At 37.6% G+C, this 19,961-nt stretch overlaps 1 protein-coding gene across 1 annotated transcript in view; it reads right to left on the minus strand.

Annotated features, from left to right (window-relative positions):
* The window catches only part of RGS7 (regulator of G protein signaling 7), a 620,681-nt gene that overhangs the window by 69,749 nt on the left and 530,971 nt on the right, over positions 1 to 19,961 (minus strand). Inside the window, 5 exon segments of the mRNA XM_027768057.1 lie at positions 3,353 to 3,539; positions 11,586 to 11,711; positions 12,877 to 12,987; positions 14,525 to 14,586; positions 15,772 to 15,870. Of these exon segments, the coding sequence (XP_027623858.1) occupies positions 3,353 to 3,539; positions 11,586 to 11,711; positions 12,877 to 12,987; positions 14,525 to 14,586; positions 15,772 to 15,870 (585 nt within the window).

A 19,961-nucleotide genomic window follows, 5' to 3' on the forward strand; every position in this document is an offset into this window, starting at 1 on the left:
TTAAAAAAAAAAAAAAAAAAAAAAGCAAGCTACTCTAGGCCAAATGGAGATGACATGAAGTCAAAAAAGAGTAATCATTTTGGGAACTTACATTTATTGGGAGGTTGTAGATTGCCCAGATGAATCATTTCTTTGGTACAAATTATATGGAAAATTGTAATCAGCATCCACTTTGGAGCAGAACACAAGTCAAAAATGAAACTTTGTGATATTTATTTTTGTTTTGTTTTGTTTTGTGCGTGTGCTTGCCAGAAAGAGAGATAGAGAGTGAGAAATCACCCCACAGGGGGATGGCCATGCCACAATCCCTTCTTCTCCATTCTCCTCTCGGGATCTTGGGCATGCATGCACATGTGCCTGGCATGAGTTTAAGTCAGGTCCAGGACTCAAAACCGTGGTCAACTCCATGGGAGTCCAGTGACATAGCCATTATGCCAATTGCTAGTCCTGAAATTTTGTGATATTTAATTGTTAGGTCTCTTAATTTGTGTACATTTTTTTTTTTTTGCTCATTCAGTGACAAATTAGGTATATATTTATTTATTCACCTCCAAGAAGTCTGCAATGTTACATTTTGGTGATGAATGTTAATAGATAAAGAAGTCAGGCAAAGAAAAGAAAAGGTGTTCATCCAATTTGGCCTTCACCCAACCTAGGGGGATTCCGCTATGGTCCAAAACAACTCACATGGGAGCTTCAGTGCTCCTTGGTCTTCCTAACCCAGTGAGATATCAATGAGATGCAGAGTTCTGAATTATTTGAGAATATCCTGAATGTTTCAATCTTTTATTATTTGGAGATAAAATATATTTTAAGAAACGATTTTGTTTCTCTGTTTTTAAACACGCCAGCCATAATTCAAAGTTACTGTGAACCCATTTATAGACATTCAGTATATTAAGTAGCAAGATCTAGCCTAAGACTGATTTGCAAGAATATGATAAATTTGGAACTGTGTCAGAATTTGAAAAGTGGAGCAATGTCTGGTTTTGTATTTAAGCATTTTGAGATCCAGATTGTATTTTGCTCAATACCACTTAGTGTAAATTTAGACTAATTTATTTCTCTAACCTATAATTTTTATAGCTATAAAATACCATTGTTGGGAGGACTAAAGAAGTGATCTGTGCTTAACAGAGCAGAGGGCATGCTCTGTTAAGTAGAGCTCAAATACTTGTGAGACTGTGCCTGAGACACTGCTGAGCGTTTGCCTGTAAGAGTTAGCGTAATCCTCAGGAAACTCGACTGAGGTTGGTAACCGTTATTATGTCCATTTTACATACGAAGAAACTGAGGCATGGTGAAGTCAAGCATGCAAGAGGTCACAGAGCAAAGCCCAGATCAGAACCTGGATGATTTAGCTCCAGAATCTGCTCTCTTAATCATTTCATTGCATTTCTTCTCAAACAATGGCAGGATGTTCTATTATTGTATCTTTGAAGAATCAGATTTTTAAAAAACCCACAACAACTTGGAGTGAATTATCTGGACTTAGTTAAAAAATAAGCCTAAAATTGAGAGCAATATTTTCTGTAGAAAAAATATTTCTTCTCATTTTGTTGAGAAGAATATTAAGTAAGAATATTTTTCGGTGACATGGATAACAGAGACAGGTTCTTTCTAAGATTTCAGAAGGGCATTCCAAACATTTTTACACATTGCTGGCTCTAGAAAAGTGCTTGACATTTTTATCTTGAGAAAAAAGAAAGATAAATCAGAAGAGAAGGGAGCAGGAGGGCCAGAGTTTTCATCCTGGCAGAATGCGAGTACTTGTACCCGGACCATGGCTTTGCCTCAGGGAATGTTACCTGTGATAACTCATGTGAGTTTTCTACACAGTGGTCCTCTCTTTAAAACAAAGTCGTGGAAAAATCTAACTTCTACTGAGAGTAGAAATAAAGGACATTTGTGTATCGCATTTTTTAAAAAAGAATTATTTATTCAATTTTATTTATCATCATTATTATTTTTTAATTTGCTACAGGGCATGTACACTCACCAGACAGACAAACAGAGGGAGAGAGAAAGCAAGTGTCCAGGTCCAGAACTTGAACCACTTCCGGCCATGTGCGAGTCCAGCACCTTAACCACCACACCACCTGCTGGCCCTGTGTCTCATTCTTTATCTCCTACATTTTATTTAGTAATGTGTTATGCAAGACAAGATGCTTTCTATTGTTAATATTCTCTTAAAGGAGATTTAAAAATTATGAAGTATATATACAGTTCTGATTTAAAAGCTGACTTTAAGGGCTGGCAGGTGCCATAGTGGTTAAGGGCGCTGGATTCCAACATGGGCAACCACAGTTCGAGTCCTGGACCTTGTGGCTTGCTTTCTCACTTTCTCTCTCTCTCTCTCTGTCTGTCTCTCTCTATCTTTCTCCCCAAATTAAAATAAATAAGCAAATAAAATAAAGTTAAATCATTCTTTAAAAAAATAAATAAAAGCTGACTTTAACACATCATTACAGAATAATATCCCCTCATTACAAGTTTGTTTTACTTCTTGAACAACAGTATTTCTGAAAGTAGAAATTCAAATGATCTTAGAGTGTTAAAATGAATTTCCTTATTTTCCTTCCATAGACTAAAATTTAACTTGAAAAATTAATGGATGCCTGAATCTTCTATTCCATTTTTTTTTCCCTGAGACAAAACTGTTTGCATTGGACATATCTTTAAGCAAATCCAGTTCTGATGATTTGTAATGTTGAATAACTAATTGATGTTGGAATATTAGGATCTCCATATTGAAGATGCTTTAAAGACTTAAAATGTGGACCAGCTGGTTGCATGATGGTTAAGGCAGCTGGATCTCACATGAAACTGCGTGGTTTAAGTCCTAGACGCAAAGGTTTGGAAAACACCTACATGCCTGTGCATGAACGCCCGAAATCCCCAAAGCAGGGAGAAATGGAGAAGGGACTGTGGGCGTGATCAATCTCACTTCTCTGACTTCTCTCTCTCTCTCTCAGGAGTGCACCAGCCATCTGGCAAAATTAAAAATAAAAACAATGTTAAATGCGTGTCACTGAGTTAGGGTCATCATTAGATCATGTTTACTCACATTGCGTGACAAACAGTAGATAATGAAGGAAAAGTTTTTAAATATTCCCCTTTACAAAGTTCTTAAATAAACTAATTAAATTTAGAAAAATTCCCAGGCTTTACAAAAACGATTTATTTTAAAACAACCTTGTTCTTTTCTAGATCAGCTAGCATTATTTTACCTAGTCCCCTAAATTGAAAATAGTATTAGAAATAACTGCTGATTATATGAAAATAAAATCAAAGTATCTAAAGTCTCAACTCCAGAGCACAGCTGTGATGCGAGGCTCTGCCGTTTACCCACCTGAGCATCTTCAAATGTGTATCGTCCTGGTTCCTTCACATTCTGGGTGGTTTTGTCATAACTCTTAGAATCCAAGTTAATGGCACTGGGGGCTCCAGGAGCCAGAAATTCTTGCCATATTTCCTGAACTCGCGAGGGCACTTCTCTCATAGGCCTCTTCTTCAGGTCCTCCACAGCTAGCCAGAATCTGTGCAAAACGTGACAGCAAGTGTTTAATCTGATGGCTCATAATCACAAACTTCTTTTTTTTTTTTTTTGGAGAGGTTTTTTGCTATAGGGCGCGTGCACTTGCCAGACAGACAGAGAAAGACATAGAGACAGAAAGCGAGAAATCACCCCCCAGAGGGGATGGTCACACCGCAATCCCTTCTCTTCCATTCTCCTCTCGGGATCTTGAGCACGTACGCACACGAGCCCAACATGAGTTTTAAGCCACCGGGTCTGGGACTTGAACCGCGGTCAACTACGTGGGAGTCCAGCAACATAGCCATTACGCTAACTGCTGGTTCCGGGAAACTCCTTGTACTACCGACTGAGCGTACAGTTGATCATGATGCAGACTAACAGATTCAGTTTCTCTGAGGGCTTCTAATATCGGGCATACACTGACTTTTCTCCCACGAGTTATACTCAAAGGTATAAAATTTGTTGGCGGGAAATATTCAGGACTATCCCTTTTCGGTGTAGTTGTTAAAAGTAGATCTGCCAAAGCCCTGACCCTACACCAGCTCAATTTTTCACACTTAGATGGCTAAAGAATTTTGTTTGTAAGTAGGTGGAGAAGGAAGGGAATTAATGTGCGACAGTGTTCAGCTGGGACATAGCACATTCTACTCTGCCCTTTGGCTCTTTTTCATTTGAGAACTGAGGTTTAGTAAGGAGGTTTTCTGCTCTACCCTATATGGGAATCACTTCAAAGCTTTACTGGAGTTAAAGGAGGTCTGGACACAGGATCAGAAAATGACCCCGCTGAAAAATCAGGACAATTAACTAATTTTAAGCTATTCAATTGAAAGAGCTATGGACTGACAAAGGCATCAAGCTTTCACATGCAATTATTTGAGAGGCTTAAATTCGCGGACACATCATAGCAACTGAGAAGCAATAGAAAAATATACACTCACTTCTTCTGAATATGTGCACATCTACCTCAAAGAATACTTGAGAATGTTTTGATTGATAATAATAAACAGCAAAGTCTAGTGAGAAGAGGCCACATGTTATTAATGAACTTTATTTCTTCAAATTTTGCTCTTGAAAAACATGCAGGGCACACGTGCACATGTGCTCAAAATCTCTAGAGGAAAATGGAGGAGAAGGATTTGCAGTGTGGCTGTCTCCCCCACCACTCCATGGGGTGATTTCTCACTTTCCTTTTCTCTTTATCTCTGTCTCTCTCTAGCTAGCACACATGCCCTATGGCAGAAATATAAATAAAATTAAATAAAAATAAAATAATGAATAAATAAAATTTGCTCTTGGTTACTTTTTTTTGTTTAGATCTAGGAATAATGTTGAAAAGATAAATCCTTAAGAGGCACTATTATTGCTCTAAAGGTAGATGTGATGATAAAATGAAGAAGATGACCATAGAGATGAGGAAACTACTGGCTACAGAAGCTTAAGAGAGGCACCAGGAGATGTGGAGACTACAAAAGTAAGTTTTAACTTGGGTATTAACTGAAGATCAGAAATCAGTAATAAAATACTCGAGCTAGAATTAGAAGAGCAGATGCTACTTAGTCTAGTGATTATCCAGTTTCCACTTACAGATTTTGATTTACTATAGATATGTATACCACGTATAATCAAAGTTGACAGTGCCTTAAATATGAAACCATCATCATTACTTTCAGGAAGAAACACTCAAGATCATTTCCTCCTAACCCACAGATTTAGACACTGTGCACTCTAACAGAAATGCCATGTGCAACCTGAGGGAACGCGAGTAGTGTAATTAATGCTCATTCAAATTCATCCCAGCAGATGGTGTAACAGTTACATCACTGGACTTCCAAGTAGCTGACCACAGTTTGAGTCCCAGACCCGGTGGCCTAAAACTCATGCCAGGCACGTGTGTGTGTGCCATGCCCAGAATTCTGAGAGGAGAATAAGGGAGGAGGTATTGTGGAATGACCTTCCCTCCCTGGAGTGGGGGTGATTTCTCATTTTTTATCTCTTTGTCTTTATGTCTTTCCAGCAAGTGCACATTCCCTGTAGCAAAAGATCTCTTTCTCAAAAAATAAGAGAGTCCTCAACTTTAAATAAATAACCAGTAGAGATAAAGATTCACCATTGAACTGGCAATAATACCAGGAAGCATATGAGAGGCTCTTTAGGAAGAGAACAAACTAGACTCTCTGGGAATGTGGAGCAGGAAACACCTCCTCTGCTGGGGCAAGCTCTGCATTGGAAAAGGGGGGTCTAGGACAGCTAGCATCATTGCAGTGGCACCTGAAAGGAATTTGAAAATAAGGACAAAATACCAAAAGGGTGAAAAACTAATTATATCACCTTCACTGATAAGCAAGTGCAGGTACTTCTCTAAGCAATTTACCTATATGAATGCATTTAATTTCTACAGAAACTCTGATGATCATTTAAATGGGGGAAATAACAGAAAAGGTGTCATTATTTCCCCCATTTAAACTGTCATCATTACTTTCAGGAAGAAAGGGGAAATGAAGGAGACAAAGATTAAGTGGCTTATGTAAGATGACCCCATATTAGTGTCAAAGCTGGGGTTTGTCCCCAGAAACTCTGAAGCAGATGTGCTCACAACCACTTCCTCACAGTCTCCCTCATGGCCTCATGGCCTCATGGCCTTTTCATCTCTGTTATGATAGTAATCATTGCAATAATTTGAAGGAATGAAAAGGATAAAGATCTCATCCTCTGTATTCACTAATGCGTGGAATCTGGAGAAGCATCTAAATGTCTTTGAGTCTCAGTTCCCTCATTAGTAAAATAGGATGAGAATTCTTCCACTGGATTAAGTGATACCAGTTATGTAAGGGCCCCACAGAGTGCCTGGCATATTTTCAGGAATTCAGTGATAAAACTCATGGTATTAGTCTGTTTACTCTATGCTTGCTCTAGGTTAGGTGCTTTGAAAAAGGGAAAAGCAAGAATATATCAATGGAGAACAGAGGGTGTACTTTAAGTATAAGTAATTATTGATAAGCACTGTTTATTGACTTTTTTCCTGTTCTATGGATAATATTTGAAGAAACTACTCATACGACTGGTTCCCATAAACAGCAAGCCCTTAGAGGGCTACTGCTAAGACAAGACACACTGAGAGTTCTGTAACTGTAATTCCCAGCCCTGCCGACTGACCATTTTTTCTCTTTCATTGTGTGACATATTAGATACCTAGCGGAAGTAGAGTGGGCTCACATTTTGGAAGCAGTGGACAGTAGCGTGGCTTATTGGAAGTGGACTGCGTACAGTGGCTGGCTTACTGAAAACCAAGAAGGCTTTGTAAAAAGTATTGAATCTCAGGTATGTTTTGCTTATCTGTAAAATGAGGCAATAATATTTACATTTCATGTTTGTTGTGAGGATTAGACGTTTGTTAATCAGGAATAATGAATACAAAATATGACAAAGTGTTTATAGAAGTGATTGGTAAAAATATATGGTGATGTGGTAGGTGTTCAAGAATTACAATTGCATTTGTATCTTTTATCATTTTTACATTTATAACATTTATACATTTGTATCATTTATCTATCTATTTTTATTTTTAAGGAAAAATATGATAGCTTATAATAAATACTCAAATAGAGTGTGTGTGTGTGTGTGTAAATATATATATATATATATATATAAATAAATACTCAGTATTTTTTATATATAATTATTTAGCAGAGAGACTAGTATGGTATAGAATTAACCAAGATAAGGCTTGATTGAACTAAAGAATTAGAGAATTAGTGGTGATTCAATTCCTGCATGAAAGAATATGCATATGCTATTCTCATTGCTCTAAAAGCCTCTTTCTTCTTCTTCCCTTTCCTCTTCTTTTTTGGAGGTGGGGATAGATCTGCTTATCTCCTCATTAGTCAGTTTCTCAGCCTAGAAGTCATTTTCATTTTCCTTAATATGCTTCTGCTGATGACGGACTTTACTTAGGCATCCTTCTGGATTTCTCCTAAGTGCCCATAATTTTATGCTGCGATCTGTTTTCTTATCTGTATGAGAACATACATTGATGATGTGATCTCAATATAGAAAATATCATTAAGTAGGCCCAATAAAAAATCCATAGCAACTAAGATCCTCAGTAAATCTTGGAAAAGCCGAGTCAGGGATGGGCATCCATAAATTTGAAAGAAAACCAGCCAACAAGATGCATCTCAGCCATCCACAACAGAACTGAAACCCTCCAGGCTCTGTCCATGGCCATCCTGCTTCATTCACAAGACTGCTGTCAATGTCCTGCATATTTTGAATGGTGCGTGTTTATGGTACTCATTAAATCTCCTGAAAAGAAGGTGACAATGCCTATTGCTGCTTAGTTCCAGTGAAAATAAATGTTGAGTCTTTTCTGTAAATGAATTTCACAGGGCCACATAAGTAATGAAAAAGTAAAAATAGCATATCATATTTCCAAAGCATAATGAATGAAAGAGCTCATAGAAAAACAGTTTCATGCAGTGGAAAGTTACCACTCACGACAGTGATCTCAAATAGAGCTATCAAAATCTGTTTTCATGTCTCACATTTTAAAATGTAATTTCCAGGTGTCCCTCAAGATGAACAATTTTAAACACATGTAAGGATGACCTTTACAGCAGATGGTCAGAGAGTAGCCTGTGGCACTAGCAGTTAGGTGTTCTGTGGCACTCAGCTGCCCCGTTGTTGTGCCTGTACATGGAAAGTAAATGCGCTGCCCTCATAGCTTTGTCCCCAGTGACTTGGTTACCTAGGTGCCCAGTCACTTTTCTGTCTGTTGAAGAGTGACAGACAGAGGCCAACCATTATATTAGCCATTCTCTACTTTGCCAAATATTGACCTAAGTCTTGTACTTTTTTTGTGGAGTTCACTTTAAAAGCATTAAATTTATATAGCTAAAAGATTTAGAGACAATGGGGCCAGCAGGTGGCGTAGTGGGTAGTGGTTAAGGCGTTGTACTCCCACATGGCTAACCATGGTTCAAGTTCCGGATGTGGTGGCTTGAAAATCATGTTGGGCATATGTGTGTGCGCCCCAAATCCCAGGATGAGAGGGAATTGTGGCGTGACTATACTTCCTTCCACTCTCACTGTTTGTCTTTCTCCAGTGCGCACACACACTCTATGGCAAAAATTTAAGGAAAAAAATTAGAGATAATGTGAAAAGAAATAAAGAATTGATATTATTACATAGCCTTGCTGTGGTTACCTCTTATCCTCCATTAGGTGGCAGCAATTCTATGGATTCCTAACATTATCATGACATTAGTGGGATAGTATTTGGTCTATTCAATGGAAAATAACTAGATACATTAGAGATAGAAGCTCTCTGGCTTATAGTATATGATGCAAACAGTGTACCTTACCTTAAGTTTTCCGAGCTGAATTCTGACTCTAGAAATTTAAGAAACTGTTCTCTTCCAACTGGGTCTTTCAAGGCCTCATCCATGCCAAAACCCCATCGTTTTACCCTCTGTTGACTTGGTTCTTTGCTATAGAAGATAAAATAAAGTCAAATATATTCCCTTTATTCTAATTCTTATTTTCTGTTATTATATTTCCCTTGAAAATCATGTATGCCTTAAAGTTCTCATCTTTAACTTGAGAAAAAAAAAAACCCCATGTATCTGATTCATGGCTCCACATGACATCGCAGTAAAGCAAAAGTTAGGTATTGTTATTAATAATCAAGTCTAACATTTATTAAGCATTCGGTATTAAATGCTTTACATGAATTGTCTCTTTTAGTTTTTTGAGCAACTTCATGAGATTGGTACTATGATTCTTCTTATTTTATAGATGAGGAAACAGAGGCAGAAAGAGTTGTAACTTGCCAATGGGAGAGAAGAAATAAGGGACAAAGGTTCAGACATTCTGATCCGAGTGCTCCTTTCTTAACTACTATGCGTACAGTCTCCTGGTGGTAGGCTGAACTGGGAAAAACGCACTGGTAACCAAAAGGCCCAGTACTAGGTGTATTACTCTGCTCTCGATGAAATATGTTTTAAATGCTGGCCAATAACTTTTTTTGTGTGCTGGCTCCCTCATTTATAAAATCTGTAACTTGTGACTGAAAACTTCTGGACACGTCAAGTGTTTATGATCCGTGGCTGATATAAAATACAGTCCATAAGTAGAATCTAGGTAAGTGCTAAAGAGCACCATCCTTTCTTTGTGAAGTGATAGACAATGACCTATTTATGACTCTGCCAAGATTGATGACATAATTTTTCTCCTATATAGCTTATGACAAAAACTAGGCAGTATCTTTCAGTATCCTCAAAAAGCCAGTCTCTTGTAAGTTTCTGTGAGAGTGCTTATGGTATATATATATATATATAAATAAATACTCAGTATTTTTTATATATAATTATTTAGCAGAGAGACTAGTATGGTATAGAATTAACCAAGATAAGGCTTGATTGAACTAAAGAATTAGAGAATTAGTGGTGATTCAATTCCTGCATGAAAGAATATGCATATGCTATTCTCATTGCTCTAAAAGCCTCTTTCTTCTTCTTCCCTTTCCTCTTCTTTTTTGGAGGTGGGGATAGATCTGCTTATCTCCTCATTAGTCAGTTTCTCAGCCTAGAAGTCATTTTCATTTTCCTTAATATGCTTCTGCTGATGACGGACTTTACTTAGGCATCCTTCTGGATTTCTCCTAAGTGCCCATAATTTTATGCTGCGATCTGTTTTCTTATCTGTATGAGAACATACATTGATGATGTGATCTCAATATAGAAAATATCATTAAGTAGGCCCAATAAAAAATCCATAGCAACTAAGATCCTCAGTAAATCTTGGAAAAGCCGAGTCAGGGATGGGCATCCATAAATTTGAAAGAAAACCAGCCAACAAGATGCATCTCAGCCATCCACAACAGAACTGAAACCCTCCAGGCTCTGTCCATGGCCATCCTGCTTCATTCACAAGACTGCTGTCAATGTCCTGCATATTTTGAATGGTGCGTGTTTATGGTACTCATTAAATCTCCTGAAAAGAAGGTGACAATGCCTATTGCTGCTTAGTTCCAGTGAAAATAAATGTTGAGTCTTTTCTGTAAATGAATTTCACAGGGCCACATAAGTAATGAAAAAGTAAAAATAGCATATCATATTTCCAAAGCATAATGAATGAAAGAGCTCATAGAAAAACAGTTTCATGCAGTGGAAAGTTACCACTCACGACAGTGATCTCAAATAGAGCTATCAAAATCTGTTTTCATGTCTCACATTTTAAAATGTAATTTCCAGGTGTCCCTCAAGATGAACAATTTTAAACACATGTAAGGATGACCTTTACAGCAGATGGTCAGAGAGTAGCCTGTGGCACTAGCAGTTAGGTGTTCTGTGGCACTCAGCTGCCCCGTTGTTGTGCCTGTACATGGAAAGTAAATGCGCTGCCCTCATAGCTTTGTCCCCAGTGACTTGGTTACCTAGGTGCCCAGTCACTTTTCTGTCTGTTGAAGAGTGACAGACAGAGGCCAACCATTATATTAGCCATTCTCTACTTTGCCAAATATTGACCTAAGTCTTGTACTTTTTTGTGGAGTTCACTTTAAAAGCATTAAATTTATATAGCTAAAAGATTTAGAGACAATGGGGCCAGCAGGTGGCGTAGTGGGTAGTGGTTAAGGCGTTGTACTCCCACATGGCTAACCATGGTTCAAGTTCCGGATGTGGTGGCTTGAAAATCATGTTGGGCATATGTGTGTGCGCTCCAAATCCCAGGATGAGAGGGAATTGTGGCGTGACTATACTTCCTTCCACTCTCACTGTTTGTCTTTCTCCAGTGCGCACACACACTCTATGGCAAAAGTTTAAGGAAAAAAATTAGAGATAATATGAAAAGAAATAAAGAATTGATATTATTACATAGCCTTGCTGTGGTTACCTCTTATCCTCCATTAGGTGGCAGCAATTCTATGGATTCCTAACATTATCATGACATTAGTGGGATAGTATTTGGTCTATTCAATGGAAAATAACTAGATACATTAGAGATAGAAGCTCTCTGGCTTATAGTATATGATGCAAACAGTGTACCTTACCTTAAGTTTTCCGAGCTGAATTCTGACTCTAGAAATTTAAGAAACTGTTCTCTTCCAACTGGGTCTTTCAAGGCCTCATCCATGCCAAAACCCCATCGTTTTACCCTCTGTTGACTTGGTTCTTTGCTATAGAAGATAAAATAAAGTCAAATATATTCCCTTTATTCTAATTCTTATTTTCTGTTATTATATTTCCCTTGAAAATCATGTATGCCTTAAAGTTCTCATCTTTAACTTGAGAAAAAAAAAAACCCCATGTATCTGATTCATGGCTCCACATGACATCGCAGTAAAGCAAAAGTTAGGTATTGTTATTAATAATCAAGTCTAACATTTATTAAGCATTCGGTATTAAATGCTTTACATGAATTGTCTCTTTTAGTTTTTTGAGCAACTTCATGAGATTGGTACTATGATCCTTCTTATTTTATAGATGAGGAAACAGAGGCAGAAAGAGTTGTAACTTGCCAATGGGAGAGAAGAAATAAGGGACAAAGGTTCAGACATTCTGATCCGAGTGCTCCTTTCTTAACTACTATGCGTACAGTCTCCTGGTGGTAGGCTGAACTGGGAAAAATGCACTGGTAACCAAAAGGCCTAGTACTAGGTGTATTACTCTGCTCTCGATGAAATACGTTTTAAATGCTGGCCAATAACTTTTTTGGTGTGCTGGCTCCCTCATTTATAAAATCTGTAACTTGTGACTGAAGACTTCTGGACACGTCAAGTGTTTATGATCCATGGCTGATATAAAATACGTCCATAAGTAGAATCTAGGTAAGTGCTAAAGAGCACCATCCTTTGTGAAGTGATAGACAATGACCTATTTATGACTCTGCCAAGATTGATGACATAATTTTTCTCCTATATAGCTTATGACAAAAACTAGGCAGTATCTTTCAGTATCCTCAAAAAGCCAGTCTCTTGTAAGTTTCTGTGAGAGTGCTTATGGTAAATATGTGTAAAACTGAATTTTAAAAGGCATACATGCAGTGGGCTTAAATATGTATGGATTAAACATTTACTTTTGCTGGAATACATGGGCATTTTATGGCTATGTGGATCTTTAAGGAAGCTAAATGTGAAGAACTGATGGCACCTCTAATTTTGTCCCAATACTTCCAGTTATGCAAATCTTAGTGCAAATGTTTAAGACTCAAAAGTCATTATCTTGAAAAAGAATGATAAATAATGGACCAATGTAGACATGTTGAACTAACCCATTATAGGACTTTACTAAGACCCTGAAATAAAATGACATATTCGGGAGGCAGAAAAGCATGTCACCTACCTTGCTTCAAGTTCCCAGAAAGTGGTATCATCAGATAGCCATGGATTAGAAGGGTCAGGTGGCACAAGAAACGGGTCGTATTCTAAATACTGCTCCGTGTAACTTAGAAGACTAGGGAGAAAAAAACATTTCCACCATCCTTAGTTTTCTGGCTGAGGTTACACCCAGTTTAAAGTAAGAGATGTGATATAAAAATGTCTGGCCAAGGGCCAGCAGGTGGCAGTGGTTAAAATGCTTGATTCCCACAGGGCTGACCATCATCCCAGTCCCAAACCCAGCAGCTTGAAAATCATGCTGGGAGTGTGTGTGTGTGGGTGCCCAAAATCCCAAGAGGAGAATGGAGGAGAAGGGATTGTGATGTGGCCATCAGTCCTGGCGGGGAGGGGTCTGGAGTGTGATTTTCTGTTTTCCTTTTCTCTGTCTCTCCCTGGCAACTGCACACACCCGATAGCAAAGAAAAAAAAAAAATTCTGGTTAAGGAATCCTTACTTGCTTATTAGAATGAAATCCAATAGCAGCTTTTACATTTCAGTAATTTACATGAAGCAATTGCTGTGCTTCAATGTGGCTGTGAATTCCATCCTTCTCCATGCTCAAGTCATGTAAGTCCACATCTCTCCATTGCAATGATGCAATATGGAAGAAATCAGCGTGTGTTGGGTAGTACTAAGGGTATGTTCCAAGCCTTTGTTAACACACACGGCCAACCTGATTTTGGTGAACTTGGAGAAGGGGATATAGGGACTTTTTTGTCAAAAGTATTTATAGGAATTAGGTAAAAGGGGAACACACTGACAATAATTCATATTCTTTAATTCCTTTTGTGTGTGTGTGTGTGTGAATTTTGCTGTAAGTGTGTGTGTGTGTGTGTGTGTGTGAATTTTGCTGTAGGGTGTGTGGGCTCACTGTAGAGACAGAGAGACAGAAAGTGAGAAATAAATTCCTGGCGGGGATGGCCATGCTGAAATCCCTTCTTTTCCAGTCTTCTTTCAAGATTTTGGGCACACACATGGACCGAATATGAGTTTCAAGTCACCAAGTCTGGGGCTCAAACTGTAGTCGCCCATGCAGGAGTCAAGTGCCTTAACCCCTTCTCCTCCTAATGGCCCTGACAATAATTTTTTTTAAAAAAATCTGTATTTTGTTTATTTGTTTTTAAGAAGTAGGGAAATAAGCTGGAGAGACCGGATTTAGCAATATCCCCAAGTGAAACCTATGGATATGAACAATTTTAAATTAAAAAAAGTGTTTAACATTTGAGTTCCATCCAAATTCTGAAGTCACAGGATAACAAAGTAGATTGTGCATGTTAAAATCAACTTACAGAGAGGTTTTAAATTGCCAGTCTTCCACCAGGAGTGAAAAAACTCAACTCCTGAGAACTATCCTCTGTAGCTTATTCTTTGTTGCAGAACAATGAACTTCTAGCCATTTGAGACAATAATGACCATTGTGTCATTTAAAGTATAATAAAAAAAAAGAGTTTGCTGAAAGTTTTCATCGGGTAAAAGGGAAAACAGATTAACATTTTTATAGGATTCCAGTTATTTATCCCAGATTCCTTCCCAACATTTCTCTTACTTCTTTTAACACATTTAATTGCCATAAAAACCTTTTAAAAATGTGTATGGACATCTGAAATACTCACCTATCAGCAACTTTTGACATTTTTAACCGATGTCTATCTAACTGTATTTGCCAATATTTTATCTGAAAAGAAGATTAGAGTAGTTACATAGGTAATGACATTCTCACAATTTTCAGCTCTAATTCTGATACACTAGGGAATTCTGAATGAGAATAGATTCTCAGTCAATAAAATGTCAAAGTTGGTCAAAAAAATTAAAGGGAGAGCTCTGAAGAAGTTAACAAAAATGTTGCTCTGAAGAAGTTAACAAAAATGTTGCAAACATACCTTTTTAGAACAGAAATGGGTTTGAATATTTTGCTTACTTTAAGAAAATGTAAGTTTTTTTGTTTTTAAAGAAATGTTATGGAGATTGTAAGCATTTATTCATGGCAAATAACTAATAAATCCCAAGCCACACTTCTCCTCAAATACTTAACTCAGGAAAATAAATGGATTTGTTATTTGTTACTATAATTTCAAAATAAATCCTACCTCCTAATATACTATGAAATCATTAATAATGTGTTTTGAGAATAATTTTTCTCAGCAATGCATGACAAATGCTCATGCAGATATAATCACACATGGAAAACTTTTTAATTTTAAACTCTGAATTACATTTCCTTTATGGTGATTATACATATACTAGAATAGTATATATTAAACTATCAGTGAAGCACATTATAATAAAATATTAGAGAAAAAAGAGTCAAAGGAAGAAAAAGCTCCATTTGTCAAAACAATTGACAGATTCAACAATTATTTGACATACGAGAATCTAGAGTGTTCTTTGAAATATTACTGGGAGCCCAAACTATTAATCGACTGATGTAAGAAGAAGTGGTATAAAGCTACCATGACCATTACCAGTGGTACTAAGGGAAACGTTCAAGAGGTTTAGAGAAATCTGTTCTGTCAAAACAAGCATCCTTTAAGACAGAGTCCTGGAGTACAAAATAACTATTGTTAATGGAGTCACCTATAAATCAGTGTCTGTGATTTTTAAAAAATCAATTAGAAGGAAAAGGACTTAGAGAAATGAGAGTGAAAAGTCTGAAAAACCACTGCCATGTGTTGATACATTTTCAAGTTCAACACATTAAAATTAGCCAATATTGTTACCTTTTAGCTTCAAATATTCTACATGAAACAGTTGACCAAATTAAAAAAAAAAACCTTTCCAAATACACACTGTAAGTACTATTATGGTTCTCAGAGCTGCTACTCTGAACATCATTAACAGGTCATCCTATAGGCCGACTTACCTGTTGGTGTAACTCATCTTCTGTTGGAGGTTTAGTATCTGGTGTAGGTGTGTGGGTAGGACTGTGACTTCTGATATCATTTTGTAAACCATAGACAGACTATATTAAAATAAAAAAGAAAGTATTTCAGGACAAAATACCATTTACTGAGTTTCCTTTTTTTTTGTTTTGGAAGAGAGGCTTTTGCTATAGGGCATGTGTGCTTGCCAGAGAGACAGAAAGTAAGAAATTACCCCCTCGGGGGGATGACCACCCTGCAATACTTTCTCCTCCATTCTCCTCTCAAAATCTTGGGCACACATGCATGTATCCTCACCCAATGTGAGTTTTAAGCTGCCGGATCCAGGACTAGGACCACGGTCACCTACGTGGGAGTCCAATGACGTAACCATTACGCCATTTTTGGTCTCTTCCAGTCACTGACTTTCTAAAAAAGTCATTTTGCAGTACAAATTCAATGAGATAACACAAACTTAATTGATTATGCTTCTTATGCTGTCATGAATATCATGTACATGTAAGATAGAGACGCATTTATAACAAGATTATTAACTTTGACAGAATAACAGAGTGTATGTGGACAGAATAATGGATTGTATGTGAACATGATAAAATTAGGGAGCAGACTGAAAATACTAAATGAGGGAATGACAACTCTAAGTTACCATAAATGTTCATTTCAGAAGAAAAATGAAAGGTGGATGTAGAATAGAATAATAAATAGAAATTTAGTAACCCAAAGGAAAATTTAAAATTAACCAGATGTTTACACAGGAACAGAGTGGAGTACTGAGGAGTGCAAGAAGGTTAAGAATTCTATTGCTAACTGAATTTCTCATGATGTGGTCAGAGACACCTCGGAGTGCTCCTACTTTATTGTTTATTCAATATAAATGAAATCTTGTACTCCAGGCCCTATGCTTTTTACTTTTTTTCATAATACCTATCGCAATTTTTATTTTTTTTAATTAATTGGTTTTTATTTAACTTTTATTCATTTGTTTATTTATTTTAATTTGACTAGAGAAAAACAGAATGAGAGAGAGAGAGAGAGACAGAGGAAAAGTGAGAAAGCAAACTGCCAGGCCCAGGACTCAAACCATGTGGCCATGTGGGAGTCCAGCGCTCTTAACCACCATGCCACCTGCTGGCCCCTCCTATCAAAGCTTTAATCATATATTTATTTGTGATTCTATGTAGAATTTGTTTCCTCCCTACTGACTTAGTTCCAATGGAGGAGAAGCATATCTTTTTGTTTACACCTAGCTCCCTAATGCTTAGTACCACATCTATCAGATAAGAAGTCTTCAATAAATGTTGAATGAATGAATGAAAAGAGCAAGGCCAAGATATTCAGCTCAAGCATTTATAGTGAATTCAAAGCACACGTGCTCCTCCTTGTGTTGAAATGCATGGCAAGTGTTGTGATATATTACTCCACAACACGGGCTTTGCAACTAGGTGCTACCTGTAAATGTTACTGACCCCGGAGGCTTCAGAAATCTTTGGAAAACTTGATGCCTCAGTACTTTAACTTAACTTGTCAAAAGGTCAAACCTACTATTTAGGAAGACTTTTTTGAGAAAGACCCACCACTTAGTAAGATTTGATAAAATTCTATAGGCTGAAGGGATTAAAAATCATCTCGGGAGCAGCAGTTAGCACAATGGCTATGTCGCTAGACTCCCATGTAGTCGACTGTGGTTCACGTCCCATACCCGGTGGCTTAAAACTCACACCGGGCACGTGTGCTTGTGTGCCCAAGATCCCGAGAGGAGAATGGAGGAGAAGGGATTGCAGCGTGGCCACCCCCCCAGGGGGTGATTTCTCACTTTCTGTCTCTGTGTCTCTGTCTATCTGGCAAGCGCACGCGCCCTATGGCAAAAATCTCTCAAAAAAAAAATCATCTCCAGTGGTCAGTAGGTGGCATAGTGGTTGGGTGCTGGACTCCCAGATGGCTGACCGTGGCTCAAGTCCTGGGCCTGAAGCTTGTTGTCTCACTTTCCCCCTCTCTCTTCTCTTTCTGGTGAGTGCACATGCCCTACATCAAATTAAAAAATAATAATAGGGGCCAGTAGGTGGTGTGGTAAAGGTGTTTGACTACATGGTCGACCATAGTTCAAGTCCTAGACCTGGTGACTTGCTTTCCTACTTTCTCACTCTTTCTCTCACTCTTTAATAATAAATAAAATTAAATAAACTATTCTAAAAAAAAAAAAAATCTCCATCTGAGGTTGAGACATCCCACATGTCCATTCAAGGGAGAAGCCAAATTAGTTTTGTCTTTAATACTGAAGTTATTATTGCTTTAAAATAAATAATGTAACGTGTGTTGAATTCCCCCCCCCCCTTGGACATGAAGATGATGAATGAGAGTATAATACAACTGCAAATTTAAATGTACCAGACAATGTTGGCAAAGAACTGCAGAAATCAGACCAGGGTAGGTCCAGAGTTAGCAGAGCACATCTTCAGGCCTGTCCCCAAACTTGCCAGTATCTCTCAACTTTTATTGGGCCCTATGCTTTCTTCACGTCATTTCTTGGCTCTGTTCCTGGATGCTTTGGACTTGACTGTTTTTGTTTGTATCTCCCCATTCTTTTGCTCTTAGCCCTTACTTAACAGATTTTAACTTAGGTTTAACCATCCAGATTGTGCACTTCTCGGCTATCTTAAGTAAGTCCCCTCACCCTCCTGCTTGCCTTAGCACCAATCCTCTGAGCCCAATTCCCATTACTGGTCACGCCTTTCCACATGAGGAGTAGCACATGTGCTCTGAATTCACTATAAATGATTGAGTTGAACAGCTTGGCCTGCCTCTTTTTCATTTATTGGACACTTACTATATGCTGCGTGTGGTGCTAAACATTAGCGGCATAGAAATAAAACAGATATGCTTCCTGTTCCATTGGAACTGACAAACCAGTAGAGGTGAAACGAGTTCCATAAAGAATCAAAAATAAATAAACAAATAAAACTGTGATAAGTGTTATGAAGAAAAGAATAACAAGCGAAGGGCCTGGAGTACAAGAAAATTCAATTTATATTGAATAAACAGAAAAGGCCTAACTGAACTAATACTAGCCATATTTGAATATGATTCAATAAAACAACCTTATAAACTCAAAATAATGCTGAAATTCATTTTTTTTTTTGAGAGGTTTTTGCTATAGGGCACATGTGCTCGCCAGAAAGACAGAGACAGAAAGTGAGAAACCACCCCCCAGGGGGGATGGCCACGCTGCAATTCCTTCTCCTCCATTCTACTCTTGGGATCTTGGGCACATACGTACGCACATGGGCCTGGCGTGAGTTTAAGCCACTGGGTCCGGGACTCGAACCACAGTTGACTACATGGGAGTCCAGCAACATAGCCATTATGCCAACTGCTGGTCATTGAAATTGATTTTTTAAAATTAGGCAAATGAAAGATCCCAATTATATAATAGATGTACTTTTCAGTGTCTATGTTTTAATTTGCATCACATTAGTTTTGATAAGGAAAATAAAGAAAAACTCTGAGACTTGAACTTTCCATTCTTTTTACCTTAGTTAATTATTTAAATTTCCTTAATAAGAATCTGGAGGTCATGTAAACAATGCTTACAAAACAAGATGACTGACAGTATTAGCAGTTAAGTTTTAGCTAAGATGAAAAATAATTTAAAAAGACTGCTAGAAAAATACAACAATTTGTGGTACCATAAAAGCAAAATGAATCATAAGTTATCCTCTATGACTGCATTTCTATAACTATTTTGAATAGTTATAGAAATGTGCATTTCATGTAAACTTCCTGAAGGTTTCATGTCTCTATGACTCAAACAATTGGGAAGTGTTACTTAAAGCAGCCTTCCAAAAACTTGAGTACATGCTGTGGGGTTACCTTAGAGCTTCTGCTTGTTTTCTTATACATGCAAGTCAGTATTAGGAGCTCTCACTTTCCACCCTTATCAACGGGATTAGAACCCTTATAATAGAAGGCCCAAGGAGCTTGTCAGGGTGGTGTGTATTTCTCAGTCACCAATGATGACTTTTAACTTTGACTCTTGGCCACAATAAAAACAGCCATAAAGGATATAATTTTATGTGTAAGGCTTATTTTATGGATGAAGGAGAGAAAAAAAAAATCGACACTATTTCAGCAGCCAAGTTATGAAGATTATTTGTAACATGAAATGCTTTGCATT

The sequence above is a fragment of the Tupaia chinensis genome, unplaced genomic scaffold, assembly GCF_000334495.1.
Source record: "Tupaia chinensis unplaced genomic scaffold, TupChi_1.0 Scaffold000074_1, whole genome shotgun sequence".
NCBI lineage: Eukaryota > Metazoa > Chordata > Mammalia > Scandentia > Tupaiidae > Tupaia > Tupaia belangeri.